We start from the raw sequence: 22888 nt of genomic DNA, 5'->3' as shown, positions 1-22888 counted from the left end.
TCCTTAATCTCTGATTAGTTAGTGATTTTGGGATGGGTCATTACATTTATTGGTATCAGAGCATGCATTAATTTTGGTATTTAGTAAGACCGTTTTGGGATAACTTCTGTTACGTCTTTGACCAGATGACTGATTTCGATGAAAGCCACGGCAGCGGTGGCGGGCGTTGGGGTGACGGGGACGGTCGAGAGAACCATCGGGACCATCATCATCGCCGAGATGATCGCAGGCGTTTTAGTATGCATCGTTTTACGCAGATGGGTCCTAAGCCTCAGATGGGAGGAAAATCACCCGAGGATGCGAAGAATTGGCTGGAACGCATGGAGGTTTGTTTCCGCGAGTTTCGATGCACCAAGGAGCAAAAAATGGAGACTCTTGACTTTCTGGTACAGGGGCGTGCGTGGAAGTGGTAGAAGTCCACATCTGCACCTTTTGTTGCTGCGCGAGGCACCAATACTTGGGCTGAGTTCCGCACAACTTTCCAAAAGCTATATTTTCCTCCTGCTCTTTGTCAAGTGAAATCCAGTGAGTTGCTGAGTTTGCGTCAGGGCGCGATGACTATAGACGAGTATCAGCAGAAGTTTTTCGATCTCTTGCCGTATTGCCCAGAGATTTCAGCACCGAAATGAAGTATAATCTATTCCTTCAAGGTCTCAATCCGGAGATTCATGATCGTGTTGCGGTTGGTGAGGACATGACTTACGAGGGTTTGGTGAGCCGATGTCATCAGGCGGAGGATAGAATTTGGCGTAACAGATCCTTTCTCTCTTCTTCCAGACCAGCTAGTTCATTGGGCCCGAGAACTCAATCTTTCAAGAAACAGGGTGTGTCTTCTTCTTCTTCTGGTTTTGGTTCAGGTGGGTTTCACCACTTTGGAAAGAAGAAGGGCCAAGGACAGTGTGCTACTTGTGGAGGCCGTCACCCAACTGAGAAATGCCGCAGGTCAGGAGCTTGTTTTCAATGTGGTGAGATTTGCCACATGAAGAGGGATTTTCCACAGGGTACCAGATGGTCATCGTCTGGTTCTGGTTCTCATCCTTCCATTCCACAGAGGTCGCAGGGACAATATATTTGGAGCACCAATCAGATACCTCGGGTTTCTAGACAGGTGTTTGCGCTGAGTCAGGATCAGATTCAGCAGGAGAATGAGGACGTTATAGTAGGTACATTCCTTTTATGTGGCATACCTGCATTTGTTCTCATCGACACTGGTGCATAGCATTCTTTTATTTCAGCGAGATTCGTTAAGTGCTATAGGTTGTCGTACATGCCTCTACACGTAGTGTTATATGTCTTTACTCCAACTGGTCCTTCGGCTTTAGCCAAGAGTTTAGTCTTGGGGTGTACATTAGAGTAGCTCTGAGTTGTTAGCGAACCTTATGGTTCTAGCAATGGAGGACTTTGACTGCATTTTGGGTATTGATATTTTGATCTCGTATAGAGCTATGGTGGATTGCTACCAAAAGATTGTCCAGTTTCATCCGGTTGAGGGCGATAGTTGGTTTTTTTATGGTGAGGGAGCGCGACTCCTTATGCCTCTGGTCTCAGCTTTGAGGGCCGGACAAGCTTCAGAGGCGGGTGGGAAGGCTACTTTATCCATGTTATTGATACATGCGTAGGTAGCAGGCCTAAGGAGGAGTTACCAATAGTTTGTGAGTATCCAGATGTATTTCCATACGAGATTCTAGGTTCCCTCCTATCCGAGAGGTCGAGTTCGGGATTGAACTTGTACCAGGGACGACATCGATTTCTCGGGCGCAGCACCATCAGAGATGAGAGAGTTGCAACAGTAGTTGCAAGATTTGTTGGATAAGGGATATATATGACCGAGCGTTTCACCTTGGGGAGTGCCAGTTATTTTCGTAAAAAAGAAGGATGGTTATATGCGTCTATGTATAGACTATAGACAGTTGAACCGTGCGACGGTTAAGAACAAATATCATTTGCCACGGATTGATGATTTGTTCGATCAGCTTTAGGGTACCTCTGTGTACTCCAATATTGACTTACGGTCAGGATATCATCAGTTGCGTGTTTGAGATGTGGATATCTTGAAGACAACATTTCGTACCCGCTATGGTCACTATGAGTTTTTAGTGATGCCTTTCGAGTTGACGAATGCTCCTGCGGTGTTCATGGATTTGATGAACAGGTTATTCCGTGATTACTTACAAAAGTTTGTAGTTGTCTTCATTGACGAAATTTTGGTCTATTCGCGCAGTATTAATGAACATGTGCATCACTTGAGGCTTGTATTGCAGATTCTCCTTGAGAAGCAATTATACGCCAAGTTTAGCATGTGTGAGTTTTGGATTGACCGAGTGATATTTCGTGGCCATGTTATCTATCGAGAAGGAGTATCAGTCGATCCAAGTAAGACTGAATCTATTTTGAATTGGTCGCGTCCGACTACAGTTTCAGAGATTTGTAGCTTTTTGGGATTGGCAGGATATTATCGATGGTTCATCGAGAATTTCTCGCGAATTGCTAGACCATTGACACAGCTGACAAGGAAGGATGTTCCTTTTGTATGGTCGAGTGAGTGTGAGCAGATCTTCTACGAGTTGAAAGGCCGACTGACAACCACACCGATCCTTGCATTGCCATCAGGACCCGGGGGATACGTGGTTTACACCGATGCATCTCTTCAAGGGTTAGGTTGTGTGTTGACACAGAACGGGCATGTGATTGTGAAACGACCCAAACATTCTAAAATAATATATGCGGAATTTTTTTTTTTTTTAAAATAATACTAAGTAAAATAGATGTACATACATGTCCATACATATATGCACAAAATAAACAGATTTAAAAATAACATAAATAAAATGCAACATTTTTACTTAAATAACCGAGTCAAACTTAAATAAAATACTGTCAAACAATCCCCTTAAAAGTTTGCATGCAATAAAAACTAATTAATAAAAATAGTACTAAAATTCACCACTGGAAAGACATAAAAGAAATAAATAGGAAACAGAGTTTAAAAATTCTTAAAATGTTCATAAGGACTCAGCCGACGGTCACGGGGGATCACTGCATGTCCGCTCATACGTCCTCACCACCGGTAGGAACTACATCTTCCTCTACGTACTCACCTGTACCATATAAGTGTAGTAAGTCTAGAGGCCCAACATGCTAACATAACAAGGGTTTAAAATAATTTAAATCACTGAAATACTAATACATAACATATACATGAATGGACATGCTTAAAATCATGAAACATAACTTAAAATCTTGCTTAAACTTGAACTTAAATATAATCATATAATACATACATAACATTGTTGAGCATATCATTTTTTTTTAACATCGCATGGTCATATCCGTAGTGTAACATTAAACTTAAAAGGTTCAACTGATCAGTCTCTTAAAACCAACGTACGCGGCGGTGACGAATCACCTCTTACTGGTAGAAAACTACCCTTAACATGTGGGGACTTGTCCCCCTTAAATTGTTACACTACTTCAACTTCCAACATAAAAATTATTTTCTAGCTCAACCTTAAACATTAAATCATGCCATAAAATTATTTCATGAATGCATGTACTTAAATAAAAATGTGTGTCCTTCATATATATTTAATTTAATTTTTATACTAACATATAAATACTAAAATAACTTTCATGCATAAAATAATTAAATATATAATTAGGACACATGCAATTTCTCATGGTTTGTGCTGACCTGCTGGCCCTAACACTCAAGCCCATTTTCTTAAATTCTGGCTCATTAACACTGAGACTGGCCCATTAACAAACTTAAGCCCAAAAATAAATTTCTAAGCCCAATTAATTTATTCAAGCCCATTAATGCATTCCTGGCCCAATAACAACCTATTCAGGCCCAATGGGCCCAAAAGCCCAAAGACTGGCTCAATAACTTCCATGGGCCCCCAAGCCCATAAAAATTATTGGACTAACTTAATTAAATTTATTTAAGCCCAATAATAATTAAAGTTCAACAAAAAATAATTAAATGGAACCCAATTAAATTTTTGGATTTAATTAGGCCCATTTAACACTTAATTAAACTTAAAACTTAAAAAAATAAAATACCCGAGCCCGACTCACTTAACCCGGACCCAGACCCAACTAACATAACCCATGACTTTCCATACCCGACCCGAACCCAACAACCCGACCCGGATCCACCCTAAACACTAACCCGATTCCCCTTTCTCGTCTTCCCCTCGGCCGTGAGCAGCAGGCCTTCAAGGCCTGCTGCCGGCCAGCTCCGACCACCCCTGGCCGGAGCGCCGCCGCCCAGACGTAGCCCACGTCTGGGCGGTCCTAACCTAGCCCTTGAACCCAACCCATACTGACCCTAACCCATCCATATCCCATCTCTTCCTCCTAACCCTAAGCTGCGATTTCTGACCAACCCAGCCAAAAGCCTTCGGCCGAGCCCCTGGCTAACCAAACCCCACCATCCTAGGGACCCTCAGGAACCCCTTGATAGCCCAGACCAGCAGCCATGCACGCACCCTAGTCAAAACGTGAGTATGAACGAAAAAAAAAACCAAAACATGGTTCAACCCATCGAGTTCTTGCATATGAATTGTAAATCTCAATATCAAGCAATAAAATATGTCAATGATGTGCATACATAGCTTATATGGTGTCCAAACAAAGGAAATAGACATGCCTTGATAATTAAATCGACGAAGATAGATGCGTTTACGGGCTCCGGGACGACGAACGGACCAAAATCTTCAAAGATGGAGCTTGGTTGGCTCGGCTATGGGTGTTTTCTGCTGAAGAAAGCGTGAACAGGGTTGAAGAAAGGGGTTGGAGGTGGCTGATGGTTTTTTAATCGGTCATAGGGATTTAGTTTAGGTTTAAATTTGAGTAGATAATAGGTTTAAAATATCTCAATAAATTAATATATAAATATTATACCTTAAATATAAAGTTTTAAACTCCTAAAATATTTAAAAGTCTGATAATACAGCCAAAATCTCGAAATATAATATTAGGGAATTTTTAAATATTAATAAAAGTCATTATTTTGGCTAAATTTGGATAAAAATGGACTCCTAAAATTATAAAAAATTAAATACTGATAATTTTGAGGAAATAAAACTCAAAATAATATTTTTGGGCTCCTAAAAGACTCATAAAATAATTTGGGTAGAAAGTTGTCATCTCGTCCGTCCACGGTCCCGTCTACGCGATAAAATAATTAAATTCCCATAAATCATGAAAATCACTAATTATGGGTTAAATGCTTAAAAATAACTTAAAACATGCACAAATAATTTCACATAATTATTTAACCCGCAATCCAAAATTCTAAATAAATAAAATCCCTAATTATGCATGCGAATTTACGTACTAAAAATACTGGGTGTTACATTTCTCCCCCCCTTAATTTGAATTTCGTCCTCGAAATTAAAGTACTTGCCCGAACAACTCCGGGTAGCGAGTCCTCATGTCTGCCTCGGTCTCCCAAGTAGCTTCCTCCTCCGAGTGATTCAGCCACTGGACTCTGACCATCGGTATGACCCGCGTCCTAAGTCTCCGCTCCTCTCTGGCTAAGATCCGAATAGGCCTCTCCTCGAATACTAGATCCGGTGCTAACTGCAAAGGTTCGAAATCTAGTACATGCGCCGGATTCGAGACGTATCTCCATAGCATGGATACATGGAAGACATTGTGCACTGCCGCAAGCCCTGATGGTAAGGCCAAACGGTAGGCCAATGTGCCAACTCTCTCCAAGATCTCAAAAGGTCCAATATATCTCGGATTAAGCTTACCTCTCCGGCCAAATCGTACCACTCCCTTCATAGGTGACACTCTCAGAAACACGTGATCACCTACTGCGAACTCCAAATCTCATCGTCGAGTATCTGCATAACTCTTATGACGACTCTGAGCAGTCCTCATACGATCCCGAATTTGAATCACAATGTCTGCAGTCTGCTGTACAATCTCGTGACCCAATAGAATCCTCTCTCCAACCTCATCCCAATGAATAGGAGATCTGCATCTCCTCCCATACAAAGCTGCATAAGGAGCCATACCTATAGACGCCTGAAAGCTGTTGTTATAGGTAAACTCTACTAGTGGCAATCTCGTCTCCCATGAGCCCTGAAAATCGATGACACAGGCTCTCAGTAAGTCCTCAAGAATATGTATCACCCTCTCAGACTGACCATCTGTCTGGGGATGGAACGATGTACTGAACAAAAGTCTAGTCCCCAATGCTGTGTGCAAACTCTTCCAAAACGCAGACGTAAATCTCGGATCTCTGTCTGATACTATCGACACTGGTATGCCATGCAGTCTAACAATCTCCTTGATGTAAAGCTCTGCATACTGTGTCAACGAGTAAGTAGTCCTCACTGGCGAGAAATGTGCTGACTTGGTGAGTCTATCCACGATCACCCAAATAGCTGTGCACCCTCTGTTACTCCTCGGAAGGCCAACTACGAAATCCATCGTGATGTTCTCCCACTTTCATACCGGAATGGGTAGAGGATTAAGAAGTCCTGCTGGACGCTGATGCTCTGCCTTGACCTGCTGACAAGTCAAGCATTCTGACACAACTCTCCCGATGTCTCTCTTCATCCCGGGCCACCAATACAATAGCTGTAAATCTCGGTACATCTTCGTACTTCCGGGGTGAATGGAGTACGGAGATGTGTGAGCCTCTGCTAAAATCTCAGCTCTCAAATGATCGACGTTTCGGTACCCACATCCTACCACGGTACTGAACAATGCCATCCACAACTGTATAAAGAAGACCACCCTTGGCCTCATCTCTCTGCCTCCAACGCTGTAACTCCTCATCAGTGGGCTGTCCATCTCTGATCCGATCTCGTAGAATCGGCTGCACCGTCAATACTGACAAGCTCGGTGCATGACCACTCGAGTAAAACTCCAAATCAAACCTCTGAATCTTGATCTGCAGTGGTAACTGCACTGTCAAACACGATGCTATTGACGACTTCCAACTCAAAGCATCGGCCACTACATTAGCTTTACCTGGATGGTAGCTAATGTCACAGTCGTAATCCTTCACCAACTTCAACCATCTCCGTTGCCTCATGTTCAACTCCTTCTGAGTGAAGAAGTACTTGAGGCTCTTATAATCAGTGAAAATCTTGCACTTCTAGCCATACAGATAGTGCCTCCAGATTTTCAAAGCGAAGACCACTGCTGCTAACGCCAAATCATGTGTCGGGTAGTTCTTCTCGTGAATCTTCAACTGCCTCGACGCATAAGCAATAACCTTACCACACTGCATAAGTACTACGCCTAAACCTAGCTTAGACGCGTCGGTGTATACCACTAACTCCTCGTGTGGTACTGTCATCGCTAAAACCGGTGCGGTAGTGAGTGCTTCCTTCAGCTGATCGAAGCTCCTCTGACAGTCTGAACTCCAAATAAACTTCGCATTCTTCTTGGTTAAGGAAGTCAAGGGTACTGCAATAGAGGAAAAACCCTTGATGAACTTCCTATAATATCCTGCCAAACCCAAGAAACTGCGAATCTCCGAAGCATTCCTCGGAATACCCCATTTCTGCACTGCCTCAACCTTTGACTGATCCACTGCGATCCCATCTCTCGAAATAATGTGGCCAAGAAATGCCACCTGCTCAAGCCAAAACTAGCACTTGCTGAACTTGGCAAACAAACGATGCTCCCTCAAAGTCTGCAAGGCTGTCTGTAGATGCTGCCTATGCTCCTCAATGCTCCTAGAGTAGATCAAGATATCATCAATGAAGACTATGATGAACTGATCAAGATACGGCTGAAATACCCGGTTCATGAGATCCATGAAAACCGCTGGAGCATTTGTCATTCCAAATGGCATCACTAAGAACTCGTAATGCCCATAACGTATCCGAAACGCAGTCTTGGACACGTCTGCATCTCTAACTCGCAGCTGATGATAACCAGATCGCAGATCGATCTTGGAGAACACTGAAGCTCCCTGCAACTGATCAAATAAGTCCTCTATCCTCGGTAGTGGGTACTTATTCTTCACCGTGACTCTGTTGAGATCTCGATAATCGATGCACAGTCTCATACTTCCATCCTTCTTCTTCACAAATAACACTGGAGCTCCCCATGGAGAAAAACTAGGACGAACAAAGCCTTTCTATAATAACTCCTGAATCTGCTCCTTCAACTCTTTCATCTCGGTAGGAGCAAGTCTGTATGGTGCCGTTGAGATAGGCACCGTGTCTGGAAATAAGTCGATACTGAACTCCACCTCTCTCACTGGTGGAATCCCTGCAACATCCTTCGGAAAGACGTCCGGAAAATCACGAACCACCTCTATCTCTGATAATGATCTACTAGCTGGTTCTGAGGCCGTGACAATACTCTCTAGGAAACCTCGGCAACCCCGTTTCAACAGCTTCCTCGCCTGAATAAGAGATATCACCTGAGGAATATCACTGCCCTGAGATGCATGAAAAGTAAACGGGTTGCCTCCCAGCGGTTTCACTGACATTGTCCTCCGACGAAAATCAATCGAAGCTCCATTGACTGTCAACCAGTCCATACCCAATATCAAATCAAATCCGCTCAATGGCAAAACCACTACATCTGCGCGAATGGAGTGCCCCTGTAGCTCCAACTCCAGCTCTCGAATGATACTAGAGGTAGAAATAATCTGTCCTGAAGGCATAGTGACATCATAACCACTGTCGGCAATCTCAGGTGTGATGCCTATCTGTCTGATAAACTCTAGGGATATAAACGAATGCGTAGCCCCTGATCTAGCAACGCAAACGTGGAGTTGCCTCCAACTAGAATTCTCCCTGCACGCAGAAGAATCCCAACAACTTCATACCACTACTAAACTTTTTCCCCAAAGATGAGTCACTAATAACCCTTAATTCTAATCACAAGTAAAACATGCTTCCTATTCTAACATGCAGATAGAAAAATCCCAAATAACAAATTATTCCACAAAGAAAAATCGAAATTCTTAACCAAAAGAAGAAATTATAAAATACTAGGGGTAAGATATACCGGTGATCAAGGAGGTATCTGGGTCTGCCTCCTCAGCCTGCATCACGAACACTCTCCCTGTAGTGTTCTTCTTCCTCGGGAAATTGGCCATCTGGTGCCCTGGCTCTTTACAATGAAAACAGATGTCCGCTCCTAGAAGACATGGTCCTGGATGCATCTTCTGACACTTCGGGCAAGTAGAATATCCTCCAGCATTAGGGGCCCCGCCCCTAGGCTGCTGTCTCTGCTGCTGAGGCTTCTGCTGATTCAGGCCCTTAGACGGCCCAGTAAATTGCTTCTTCGCAGGAGGCTGCGAAGATGGTCGCTGATACCCAGACTGAAACTGCCTCTTACTCTGCTGCTCCCTCTGGATCTCTCTCCTACCCTCCTCAGAACGCAAGGCTCTACTGACTGCAGCCTCATAAGTGGGAACGTCCGCCATGCGAACGTCATGCTTGATTTCTGCCCTGAGCCCCTCAATAAACTGTCTCATCTTCTCAGGTGCACTGTCAGCAATCAATGGCACAAGGTGACAGCCCCTCTCGAACTGTCGGATGTACTCCACAACGGTCTTGTCCCCCTGTCGGAGACTCATGAACTCTCGGATCATGCGGCTGCGCACGTCCTCAGTGAAATACTTGGAGTAAAACATCCTCCGGAAGTCTGCCCAAAGCATAGTAGTCAGATTCACTCCTCGTGATGCACTTTCCCACCATATGTCTACATCACCCTTCAGCATGTACACTGCGCACCTCACCTTGTCCGCATCAGTCAACCCCATGTAAGCAAAGATGATCTCCAAAGAATGGATCTACCCCTCAGCAATGAGTGGATCTGTGGCACCTGCGAACTCCTTAGGTCCCTTCTTCTGGAACCTCTCCGCCACATCCTCATCATGGGACAGTCTTGGACGTGCCGCTTGCTGCTCCAACAGAGCAGTAATCCCGGCCATCATGTTTTCATTGGCCTGCTCCAATGCTGATAGAGGGTTTTGCGGAGGTGGGGATCCTCCACGCCTGTTCACTGGTCTCGGAGGCATTCTGCACCACCACATATTTCTTTACGTAAATCGACATGCATAACTAAGTACTTAGAAATTTTTTGCTAACATAAATGTTTAAGTCTTAAACATGATACGACTAAATCATACTAAAAGCAATTAAAACTTACAGACTGGTAGCGTGGATTTCTGAGCTCGCATAGCAGTGATGACCCCTCCAAGAACGCGGCTTTGATACCAATTGAAACGACCCAAACATTCTAAAATAATATATGCAGAATTTTTTTTTTTTTTAAAAATAATGCTAAGTAAAATAGATGTACATACATGCCCATACATATATGCACAAAATAAACATATTTAAAAATAACATAAATAAAATGCAACATTTTTACTTAAATAACCGAGTCAAACTTAAATAAAATATTGTCAAACAATCCCCTTAAAAGTTTGCATGCAATAAAAATTAATTAATAAAAATAGTACTAAAATTCACCACTAGAAAGACATAAAAGAAATAAATAGGAAACAGAGTTTAAAAATTCTTAAAATGTTCATAAGGACTCAGCCGACGATCACGGGGGATCACTGCATGTCCGCTCATACGTCCTCACCACCGGTAGGAACTACATCTTCCTCTACGTACTCACCTGCACCATATAAGTGTAGTGAGCCTAGAGGCCCAACATGCTAACATAACAAGGGTTTAAAATAATTTAAATCAATGAAATACAAATACATAACATATACATGAATGGACATGCTTAAAATCATGAAACATAACTTAAAATCTTGTTTAAACTTGAACTTAAATATAATCATATAATACATACATAACATTGTTGAGCATATCATTTTTTTCTAACATCACATGGTCATATCCGTAGTGTAACCTTAAACTTAAAAGGTTCGACTGATCAGTCTCTTAAAATCAACGTACGCGGCGGTGACGAATCACCTCTTACTGGTAGAAAACTACCCTTAACATGTGGGGACTTGTCCCCCTTAATTTGTCACACTACTTCAACTTCCAACATAAAAATTATTTTCTAGCTCAACCTTAAACATTAAATCATGCCATAAAATTATTTCATGAATGCATGTACTTAAATAAAAATGTGTGTCCTTCATATATATTTAATTTAATTTTTATACTAACATATAAATACTAAAATAACTTTCATGCATAAAATAATTAAATATATAATTAGGACACATGCAATTTCTCATGGTTTGTGCTGACCTGCTGGCCCTAACACTCAAGCCCATTTTCTTAAATTCTGGCTCATTAACACTGAGACTGGCCCATTAACAAACTTAAGCCCAAAAATACATTTCTAAGCCCAATTAATTTATTCAAGCCCATTAATGCATTCCTGGCCCAATAACAACCTATTCAGGCCCAATGGGCCCAAAAGCCCAAAGACTGGCCCAATAACTTCCATGGGCCCCCAAGCCCATAAAAATTATTGGACTAACTTAATTAAATTTATTTAAGCCCAATAATAATTAAAGTTCAACCCAAATAATTAAATGGAACCCAATTAAATTTTTGGATTTAATTAGGCCCATTTAACACTTAATTAAACTTAAAACTTAAAAAAATAAAATACCCGAGCCCGACTCACTTAACCCGGACCCGGACCAAACTAACGTAACCCATGAATTTCCAGACCCGACTCGAACCCAACAACCCGACCCGGATCCACCCTAAACACTAACCCGATTCCCCCTTTCTCGTCTTCCCCTCGGCCGTGAGCAGCAAGCCTTCAAGGCCTGCTGCCGGCCAGCTCCGGCCACCCCTGGCTGGAGCACCACCGCCCAGACGTAGCCCACATCTGGGCGGTCCTAACCTAGCCCTTGAACCCAACCCATACTGACCCTAACCCATCCATATCCCATCTCTTCCTCCTAACCCTAAGCTGCGATTTCTGACCAACCCAGCCAAAAGCCTTCGGCCGAGCCCCTGGCTAACCAAACCCCACCATCCTAAGGACCCTCAGGAACCCCTTGATAGCCCAGAACAGCAGCCATGCACGCACCCTAGTCAAAACGTGAGTATGAACGAAAAAAAACACCAAAACATGGTTCAACCCATCGAGTTCTTGCATATGAATTGTAAATCTCAATATCAAGCAATAAAATCTGTCAATGATGTGCATACATAGCTTATATTGTGTCCAAACAAAGGAAATAGACATGACTTGATAATTAAATCGACGAAGATAGATGCGTTTACGGGCTCCGGGACGACGAACGGACCAAAATCTTCAAAGATGGAGCTTGGTTGGATCGGCTATGGGTGTTTTCTGCTGAAGAAAGCGTGAACAGGGTTGAAGAAAGGGGTTGGAGGCGGCTGATGGTTTTTTCATCGGTCATAGGGATTTAGTTTAGGTTTAAATTTGAGTAGATAATAGGTTTAAAATATCTCAATAAATTAATATATAAATATTATACCTTAAATATAAAGTTTTAAACTCCTAAAATATTTAAAAGTCTGATAACACAACCAAAATCTCGAAATATAATATTAGGGAATTTTTAAATATTAATAAAAGTCATTATTTTGGCTAAATTTGGATAAAAATGGACTCCTAAAATTATAAAAAATTAAATAGTGATAATTTTGAGGAAATAAAACTCAAAATAATATTTTTTGGCTCCTAAAAGACTCATAAAATAATTTGGGTAGAAAGTTGTCATCTCGTCCGTACACGGTCCCGTCTACGCGATAAAATAATTAAATTCCCATAAATCATGAAAATCACTAATTATGGGTTAAATGCTTAAAAACAACTTAAAACATGCACAAATAATTTCACATAATTATTTAACCCGCAATCTAAAATTCTAAATAAATAAAATCCCTAATTATGCATGCGAATTTACGTACTAAAAATACTGGGTGTTACAGATTGCATATGCTTCTAGACAATTGAAGACTCACGAAGGGAACTACCCAGCGCACGATTTAGAGATTGCAACAATCGTGTTTGCACTGAAATTTGGCGTCATTACTTGTATGGCAAGAAGTTCGAGATCTTTTCGGATCACAAGAGTTTGAAGTACTTGTTCACTCAGGCAAAGTTGAACATGAGACAACGTTGATGGTTTGATCTTCTCAAGGACTATGATTGCGAGATCAAGTGTAACGCCCCGAATTATTTAATTTTGATCCGAGAATATTTAATTTGGGAGTATTTAGAGTTTTGATTTAAATTCTAATATTCTTGAATTATTTAGGATTGAAATTGAATGAATGGAGAATTTGAGGACTGAATTGCAAATATTGCATAGTTGAGGGATTAAAGTGAAATTTTCAGAATTTTAAGTGCTTAGTTAGCAGGTGTACGTGGATTATGTGCATCAATTCAGACAAGTTGAGAGAAAGAAGAACAGAGCAAATCGATCCCTTTGCTTTTCTTTGCAATTTTCATATTCAAATCGCCGTATCTTTTGATCTGGCTATCCGTTTTCGATTCCGAAAGATGTTCTGGAATCCTCTCAACAAGACCTTCGATTTGATGTAAGTTTTTCTGTCTTTCATGTTGGTTTGAGAATTCGAAATGGATAGGGATCAGAAGTTGGAATGAATTTGATGGTTTTGATCTTCTAGCTTTGATGTTCTTGAAGTTTGGTTGAAGAGTGATGTGTATATCATGTCCTTATGATTTCCAGATATGTTTCGATTGATATATACTTGCTGATATGTTGAGTTGAGTTGTTGAATATCTGATATGAATGTGAGAAATGATTTAGAGTTGTTCGGGATCGCCGAAGTAATACCGAAATGCTGTCGAACTTTTGAATTGGAATGATTTGCTATCATTCTTCAGCTTAGAAGTGGATGAGCTCTTAGCTGATGATTCTTTGCTTGTTATGTTGTTGTTTCAGTGCTTGAACAGGACATTTCAATTGATTAATCTCGACGTCGAAACTGATAGACGATAGCACAAGGTTGGTAGAGTTTCCTTTGGCATTCTTGTTGAAGTTTGGGGTTGATCTTGAGCAAATTTTGAGTTGTGCTTGGTGCTTGATATTGTACAGCTTTTGACAAGTTTGAAGACCTCCTGGACATCACATTTGAAAGGTAAAAGTGGACTCCAATTTGATTGGGATTATAACTCGAGATGGTTTGTATCGAGTTCCCTCAATTCACATACTTGTTTGTTTAAGTGCTCTTATGTGCTTTCTTTTGATTACTTGAATAAGTTCTTGATATAATGAATGCTCTGATTATGTTACATGTTGCATTCATCTTGATGACTTATTCCTTTGAGTTTGAAATGAACGGACACGTTCGAATAGACGATTTGAGGGATTGTATATGTATGGCCTAGGTGGTTGTTTGAGCCTAGCGTCTGAGCTACATATATAATGGCTTCAAAGTCTAGAGGAGCAAGATAGTAGCCCCACCTCGATAGGGTGTGTCGGTGGATTAGCTATGATATCTTCTTCTCGGGATCCCAATTGATGAATGATGAAAAGAACCTTGTTTTGAAAGCATGCATTGTATTTATTTCTATATCATGATTGTGATATTGATTATGCATGTTTAGTTGCTTTTACTGGGAAATCTATTTCTCACCGGAGTTATCCGGCTATTGTTTTGTTGTATGTGTCATTGCAATAGGAGGAAGTGGAACCGGGCAAAGGCGGACTTAAAGAACAAGGGATGAAATCGATATAGCGTGAGGATCCGAGTTAGGAGTTATGTGTGCTGTCATGAAGTTTAATGAGTCTTAATCATGATCATGTTTAAGGATACTTGTACCAAGACTTGTAGATGATTGAGTTGTGATTTTGTTGATGTTTATAGGATTGGAAATATGTTGTAAATCCTTGAATCAACATAAGGTGTCTTGATCTGGATATATGACAATGTTATTGCATGTTATGAGAATTATGATTATGTTGTAAAGCCTTGGAATGGTTTATTACTAGCATTAAAAGCATGTTAGAATGCATGGTAGTTGTTATGCTTGATTTCATCATGTCTAGACTTTGGTAGGATATGATCTTGAATCAATCATAGGCATGATCTCGTTTTTGACAGCAGCTGAACCATTATTTTTTTTCTGTTGGTTTGGCTGGCGCACGGGCGAGCTCCTGCTCGCGCGCGTGCGAGCCAAGCAAGGGGACCTCGGTCCCATTGGCCGGCGTGCGCGCGAGGGGTGATGCCCGCGCGTGCGCAGTGCAACTTATTAAAAAAAAAAAAAATTTATTTATTCTTTTGTTTAGACTTTGATTATTGTCTAACATGGTTTAATAATGATTAATGAGATTAATGAGAGATTAGAACTCGGGTCATCACATCAAGTACCATCCAGATACTTCTAACCCAGTGGCGGACACACTTATCCGAAAGGTGAGTATCAGTGCTCTTAGTATCAGTGCAAGGGCTAGCACCATTCGAGAATGTTGTTCTTCAGGGTTTATGTTTTGACATAAGAAAGGACAACATGGGATTCGAGTTTCTTCAGTACTAACCGAGCCATCTTTGTTTGCTCATATCCGGGAAGTGTAGTTTTCTGATTCGAAAGACGCATAAATTAGCAAGACTTGCTCAGGGGGACAACACATCTGAATTTCATTTTCAGGCTGATGGATTATTGTGTTTGTCTGGCAGAGTCATGTTACCTGACGACTCAGCCCTGCGAGACGAAGTTCTTTCACAAGCACATCGTAGTAGATTCGTAGTACAACCAGGCAGTGCCAAGATGTATAAGGATCTACGTACCAGGTTTTGGTGGAAAGGTATGAAGCGTAGTGTGTACCAATTCGTCTCTCGTTGCCTTGTTTTCCAGCAGGTTAAGGCAGAGCATCGTCGACCGGGTGGTTTAGTGCATAGTTTGGATATTTCGGAATGGAATTGGGAACATGTGATGATGGATTTTGTCACCCACTTGCCAATTACCTCCAGACAGTGTGATGCTATTTGGGTTGTGGTAGACAGATTTTTCAAGTCTGCTCATTTTCTCCCATACAATCGCGAGTTCAGTTTTGATCGCATAGCGAGATTGTACATTCAGAAGATTGTGCGGTTGCATGGAGTGCTATTGAGAATTGTTAGTGATAGAGATCCGATGTTCACCTCACGTTTTTTGGGGGAGTTTTCAGCGAGCCTTGGGTACTACCTTAAGTCTCAGCACAACGTATCATCCAGAGACTGATGGTCAGTCCGAGAGGACCATTCGGACATTAGAGGATAAGCTGAGATCTTCCATGATGGATTTTGGGTTATCATGGTAGGATCACTTGCCAATGATAGAGTTTGTGTATAACAATAGCCACTATCGCAGTATTGGCATGACACCGTTTGAGGCTCTCTATGGTCGACGTTGTCGGACACCCTTATTCTAGGATGAAGTAGGGGAAAGACAAGTGGAGGGACCACAGTTGGTTCAGCAAATGGTGGAAAAAGTTGAATTTATCAGGAAGAGGATCAAGACAGCTCAGGATAGGCAGGCCAGTTACGCCAACACAAAATGCAGACCTTTGAATTTCGAGGCCGGGGAGCATGTATTCTTGAGAGTTTCGCCTTTTCGGAAGGTGGTGAGGTTAGGTCTCAAGGGAAAGATAGCAACGAGATTCATTGGTCCGTTTGAGATCTTGGAAAAGGTCGAGGATGTGGCCTATCATTTGGAGTTACCACAGTATCTATCCGGTATTCATAACATGTTTCACGTGTCGCTACTTCGTCAGTACGTAGCAGATAAATCGCACATTCTACATTCAACGGAGGTTCACCTGGAGCCCGATCTGTCTTATGTTGAGAGACCGCTCAGAACCCTTGACAAGAAAAACAAAGTGCTTCAGAATAAGCGCATCCCTCTGGTCATGGTTCAGTGGTAGCGTCGAGGTACCGAGGAAGAAACTTGGGAGTTCGAGAATCGTATGCGTTCTGAACATCCAGTTTTTTTTTGATTGTATCTTATTTTTGCGGTTAAGTTGTAATTGTAATTGCAATATTGTAATAAAATGTTTTCAGCTTAGTGTACTGTTATCCTAGTCCTGATTTCGAGGACAAAATCTCTTAAGTGGGGGAGAATGTAGTAACCCGTATCCAGAATTAATGATTAATCGATAATTAATCAAGTAATCATGTTAGGTTAAGTAAAACATGATTAAGGGATTTCTTAAAGGGTCTAAGGAGATGATAAATGGATCCATAACGATCGAGAATGGTCCGATAAGAGCTTTGGGCTTTAAGAGGAACGGAAGCTCCGAACCAGGTTCAAAATCTCCGAACTCAGATCGGAGGCTCCGATCAGGTCCCCGAGCCAGCTGTCGGAATAATACGTAAGTCATGACGTCAGAGCAGATCGGAAGCTCTGATCATGAACGGAAGCTCCGATCGGACTGTAGGTGACCAGCCAGGGTTTGACACATGGTTGGATAGGAACGATCGGAAGCACGGGATCGAAAGCTCCGATCGTTCGATTGAAAGTTCCGATCGTCGTCTATAAATAGGGGTGACGAGCTCATTTGTGAGATATACCATTTCCTCTCATCTCTCTCGTTCTTAGCTCCTTCTAGGTGATTTTAGGGGTTTCTAGGCATCGTGTTGGAAAGCCGGAAGTGGCGAAGTGCTTCGGAGGTACTCGCGGAGCTGTGCCTAAGTTTTGAGACACTCACCATCAGCGGGCTAACTACGGACGCATGTATAACTTTGGGTCCCTATTTAGATTAGGGAGTATGTAATATCTTAGTTAAGTCCTTTAGAGCACAATAAGTGATATAGTGATTATTGCTTATAGGCGTGGATTTTGAGTACCTGGACTGCTAGAGTTTTTAGGGTGCTTGGTTTTTCTCTATAGAGGTACGGACATATTATCCGAGATACCAGGTTGAATATACATGTATTATGTTTGCATGTTTTGTGTGTCATTATTATGTGCATTGATGTTATGCGGCATGCATGTACACGCTGAGCTTTATGCCTTGTTTTGCATAGCCTGTAGTAAGGGTCGCTCAGCCCCGTATTTTTAGTGGATGGATCCATGGATTTGGATCCGGATATATCCACGAGTTTATATGGTATGGGAGTCACCTCCTGATGCGATGGCCCAACGTGCTACATACCATGGCGCCTTGACTGAGCAGTATTCTGGATAGGTTTTCCAGCACCCTTCATATTTCATGTGCATGCATGGTATATGTATATTCGAAATTCTGTACTGAGCGTTTATGTTCACATCCAAGTGTTTTGTGTTGGACACCCTATTCGATGGGGCATGACATTGGTTGGATGTACCCGGCGGCAGCAGTCGTTGAGTTGCAGTGGTTGCATGGAGATCCTATTTCTGTTCAGGTGTTAGGTTGGACTTTTAGTACCTTCCGTTCGATGGGGTTGTATTATATTTTATTTAGCCCGGTTGTTCTGCCGGTGTATGTTGTATTATTATGGTTCATGTTTTTCGCTCGATTTATTTAATTTCATTTTAAAATTTAATTGCACGTTTAATCTCTGATTAGTTAGTGATTCCGGGCTGGGTCACTACAACAAGTATGGGGATATTTGAATCGTGCAACAAAATATTTTTATTATGGACTCTGGACTGCCTCAACTTAAATACAAAGGAAAAGGTTTAGTGACCTTCTCCGAAATCGCTTACTAACAGAGATTTAAGTATGCAATTAAAGCTTAAACAAAAATAATCAAAGATAACTACGAAAACATAAAACAAATACTAACCTGGCAGAATACAACCGGTAATTAACTGGAACTAGAAATAATATACAACCCAATCGAAAACCCGAGACACAATAGGGTCAATTCTAACTAGCACTACTGACACCAACTTAGTCCAAAACCCCTGGTCACCAACAACAAACTGGTCCCAAAACCTAGAAACCTAAAACTTCCCCGTCGAATGGTGTATATTCCAAAGAAATTTCACGAACGTGAGCGATAACAACGCTCAACACGAAGGTATAAGTATACACATGTTATGAATGCTAATGTAAATGAACCGGTACCGAAAACCTATCACGGTAAAAACTCTTGCCCATCAAAGGGCGCCATGGTATGTAGCACACTGGGCCATCGCATCAGGAGGTATTCTCATACCATAAAAAATAAGTAAAATATCCGAACTCATATCCATGGAATCCATCCACAAAACTCGGGGCTGAGCAACTCCTCTACTGGTAATATCAAGTTACATGCTCAATATGATAATGCAAGCAGCATAATAATCGTGACATAATAAATGCACACAAGTCATCTCATATAAACTGTGAAAACATAAAACAAGCATACTCAACCAGGGTATCTTGGATAGTACGTTCGTACCTCAAATCGAGTAACTCAAGAAACCTAGCCACTCGGGGTACTCAAGTCCAAGCCTAAAAGCATATTATAGTCATATCATTTATCGCTTACTAAAAGATTAACTAGACTAATAGCTACTCACAGAAGCTAATCATAGTCTAGCAATATACCTACATCCATCGTTAGCTCTTTGATGGCGATGACCTCAAAACTTAGGTACAACTCTGCTACATACGATCCCAGTAGCATCTCGTTATCGTCCGACCTCTGAAACGACACCTAAAAATGCCTAAAAACCCACAAGAATCTGAGTGTGTGTGTGTGTGACAGAGAGAGAGAGAGAGAGAGAGAGAGAAGGGAATGCGCAAGGAAATGAGGCATCGGCTCCCCTATTTATAGACCACAATCGGAACGTCCGATCTCTCATTTGGAGCTTCCGAACGCACTTCGAAACTTTCGATCTCCCTTTCGAACTCCCTCCACCAAACGCATGTCTTGATTGGACAACACAGCGCTGTCGACACAGTTCAGATCTACCGAACTCTAGTTCAAAGCTTGTGAACTCTTTCAAGTCTAATCACCAATCAAGACCCATACCTGTCTAATTGACATGAGATCGGAGCTTCCGATCTACAGATTGATGCTTCCGAACTGCTCGGTAATTTCTATCAATAACATTGGCTTCTGAGCTAGTTCAGTGCTTTCGAATCTCTCTTCGAAGCTTCCGAACTGTCCCAACACTTGAAATCTTCGGAACAACTTTTGATCATTCTAGATCTTTTTTCCAACTCTTTAAAACCAAATGAGAATCCCTTAATCATGTTTAGGCAGTAAATTAACTTAATTAGGAGTCGTGTTATTACAAAAAAGAAAGGCTGGCGCAAGTCCAAAAAAACTTTCGACAATTCAAACAGTTATAGATCTCATAGTCCTTTGGTGCATGGAATCAAACTTTAGAAAAGAGAATGACTCTTTTTTCATAAATGAGTGGAGTACAGGAATATCACTATAATATTTTAAATTTTCACTTATTCTATTCATTTGAAATCCATAAACGAAATAAAAATGGTTTTTTTTATTAATAATTTTTCAAATAATTTTTTTTAAATTTATTTTGAATGTTGAAGTTTTGCAAAACTGCAACAATACTCCACCAATAAAAGTGGAGGCTGCAATTTAGTTACAACGTCCGCTTGAAGTTGCAGCTCTTTCTTTCATTTATTTTTTGTTTACAATCATGTTGCTGCTTTATTTCAGCCTTTTTATTGTTCTTTTAGTTTTTTGGTTTTCTTTTGTTTTTTATACCATGCTCTTTTATTTTTTATACCATGCTCTTTTATTTAATAATTGAGATTCGAGATCACATGCATACCAAACAAGTGATTTAACCAATATGAAAACAAATAATTTTTCAAAAAACATATTATGAGAAAATTTTACGGTTCTTAATTTATACTTGAAAAGAAATAATCCGGTCCATGTTCATAAATGGGTGGAGTACAAGAAACTGTCTTTCTAGTTTCTTCAATGGTCTTGTCGTGTACACGTGTCGTAAGGTACTTGGTCAGTTGCGCGTTCACATTCCATGCATTTAATATGACAAATAAGTCATTCAATACATATGATTTGTCACGTTAGAATAACACATGAAATAACATACACACACACATATATATATATATATATATAATGTAATTGGAAAAGATTTTTAAAAAAATTTTTTGAAAAATATTTTACATTTTTTTAATGTATAGTTTTTTTAAAAAAACAATTGATATATATATGTTTTTAGATTTTTTAAAATGCAAGGCAATGAAGATAATAAAAACAATATTGTTTTAGAAATGTTAAAATGTTTTTATAGAATAATTGTTTAAACATAAAAATTTTATTAATAAAAAATTTTTATAAGTATTTGTTAAAATAGAATTTAGAAGTTGTACACTAGTGTTGAGTATAATTAAATACGCGTGTATCAAAGTATGCCCATAGTTTTCTATTTACATGTTGGGCGTCGATCGTTAGTTAGAAAATGGTAAAAAAAAACTCTTTCAATTAAATGCATGCATTCTTTTCGATATTTGTAATTTCGCATAGTTTTCTATTTGCATGTTGGGCGTGGATCGTAATTGGTAGAAAATGGTCAAAAGAACTCTTCAATTAAATGCATATATTTGGATTGTTTTATAATTTTAAATGTACGTAATGTATCAGTATAACCTTAATTAAGTTAAAATAACATTCATCATAAATATAACATTTTTGAAGAATTGTTAATGTGGAAAGCCATCGAAGTACTTTTAGTTGATTCATATATCCATCTTTGTTTGCGGTTTAACTTATAAGAAAAAGACCATTAAACACACTCGAGTGTATATTACAAATAAGTGACGGAAAGGAACCCAACTCTTGATTATCATATTCACATGCATGAATGAATTAAAAAGAATTGTGGGGAAGATTAAATATAATTAATTATAAGATATATGTGTGCGCGTGTTCGTATATGATCAAATTTTGCTGTTTAGAACATTAAAAAACGAATTCAAATTATCATATATATATATATATATATATATATATATGTGTATTGTTGCTTATTTAATTAATAAAAGAAATAAAATACGAAGAAGAAATTCAAATTTGAGGATCAGCAAGTTCGTGACTCAACTGTCAAAAGCAAACCACGTGAAAATAAAGGTTTGCAAGAAAAGGAAAAGATCAGAAGAATGGAATTGGACTGCGCTCAAGAATATATATAATTCACCTATACGATCTCAAAATGGCACCACAGAAAGTACAGATAATAGCCCTCCAAGTTCTCCAGTAAAAGGGGACGTAGCAGAACCTGGTGGCCGTCTTCATGTCGGCCACGCTGACTCCGCCACCGCACCGCGAGCACGTTCCGGCCGCCGGCTTGCTGTGCCTCACTTGTCTCGTCTGATCAACAAGAAAACAGAAGCACACCATTTCTATATATATTTTAATTTGGAACTAACGAATATTATTATTATATATTCTGCAGTGAGCTGAGAAAATGGTGAGAGTTTGTTTATATATATATATAGTAGGGAGCTAGGCGGGGTGGGAGCGTTGATAGTTAGTAGTTGGACTTTTCTTACTGCAACAAAAGTATGTGTGAAAATTAATTAGTTTTCGAAATAGTCAACGCAAAAGGATAATACTATATATATATGATCATCAATTTTTATTTATTTTTTTAAAAAAAAAAACCAAGTGTTTTTTTGAGTCGGTCCTCTTTATTTTGAAAAATTCGTTATTTACTAGCTGTTGGTGGGAGACTCCGCCAATCATTGAAATTCTTAATCAGAAAATGAATCCAATATGTACGCGTTACAATGTTGTTTCATTCAAATTCTACTTGGTCTTGAAATACAAGTTGGTCTCTGCATAATAATTATACACGTTGGTCCCTGCATCATAATTATGATGGTATATATATATATATATATATATATATATATATATGAAAATTTATACTGATATTGTATTAAATGTTTCGATATACGTACACTAATTTTCGGTATGTGTAATTAGCATAAGATTATATTGAAATTTTGCAACTTAGTGAAATTACGTTACATTACTTGTTTATATCATTTTATACCGAAAAACAT

The 22888-nt window shown here is 40.0% G+C and overlaps 2 protein-coding genes across 2 annotated transcripts; one reads left to right on the top strand and one right to left on the bottom strand.

The window, feature by feature from the left end:
- Positions 1-1391: 1391 nt before the first annotated feature.
- Positions 1392-16828, top strand: LOC140861386 (uncharacterized). The gene is made up of 4 exons (XM_073264406.1): positions 1392-1615; positions 2153-2684; positions 15784-16041; positions 16337-16828. The coding sequence occupies exons 1-4, from the start codon at positions 1392-1394 to the stop codon at positions 16826-16828; spliced, it is 1506 nt and encodes a 501-aa protein (XP_073120507.1).
- Positions 16829-21843: 5015 nt separating this feature from the next.
- Positions 21844-22259, bottom strand: LOC140867732 (uncharacterized). The gene has a single exon (XM_073272780.1). The coding sequence runs from the start codon at positions 22218-22220 to the stop codon at positions 22014-22016; it is 207 nt and encodes a 68-aa protein (XP_073128881.1). The 5' UTR covers positions 22221-22259; the 3' UTR covers positions 21844-22013.
- Between the last annotated feature and the right edge of the window lie 629 nt (positions 22260-22888).

Source organism: Henckelia pumila, chromosome 4 (assembly GCF_033568475.1).
Source record: "Henckelia pumila isolate YLH828 chromosome 4, ASM3356847v2, whole genome shotgun sequence".
Lineage (NCBI taxonomy): Eukaryota > Viridiplantae > Streptophyta > Magnoliopsida > Lamiales > Gesneriaceae > Henckelia > Henckelia pumila.
This window is presented reverse-complemented; position numbering and strand designations above follow the sequence as displayed.

Excerpts from the sequence above, each read along its gene's own strand:
- LOC140861386 (XM_073264406.1), top strand. The coding sequence starts at position 1,392 with ATGGAGGACTTTGACTGCATTTTGGGTATTGATATTTTGATCTCGTAT. Across the intron at positions 2,685-15,783 it reads TGTTGACACAGAACGGGCAT|GTTAAGGCAGAGCATCGTCG; the intron begins GTGATTGTGAAA and ends GTTTTCCAGCAG. Across the intron at positions 16,042-16,336 it reads ATGGAGTGCTATTGAGAATT|GATGAAGTAGGGGAAAGACA; the intron begins GTTAGTGATAGA and ends CCCTTATTCTAG.
- LOC140867732 (XM_073272780.1), bottom strand. The coding sequence starts at position 22,220 with ATGGTGTGCTTCTGTTTTCTTGTTGATCAGACGAGACAAGTGAGGCAC.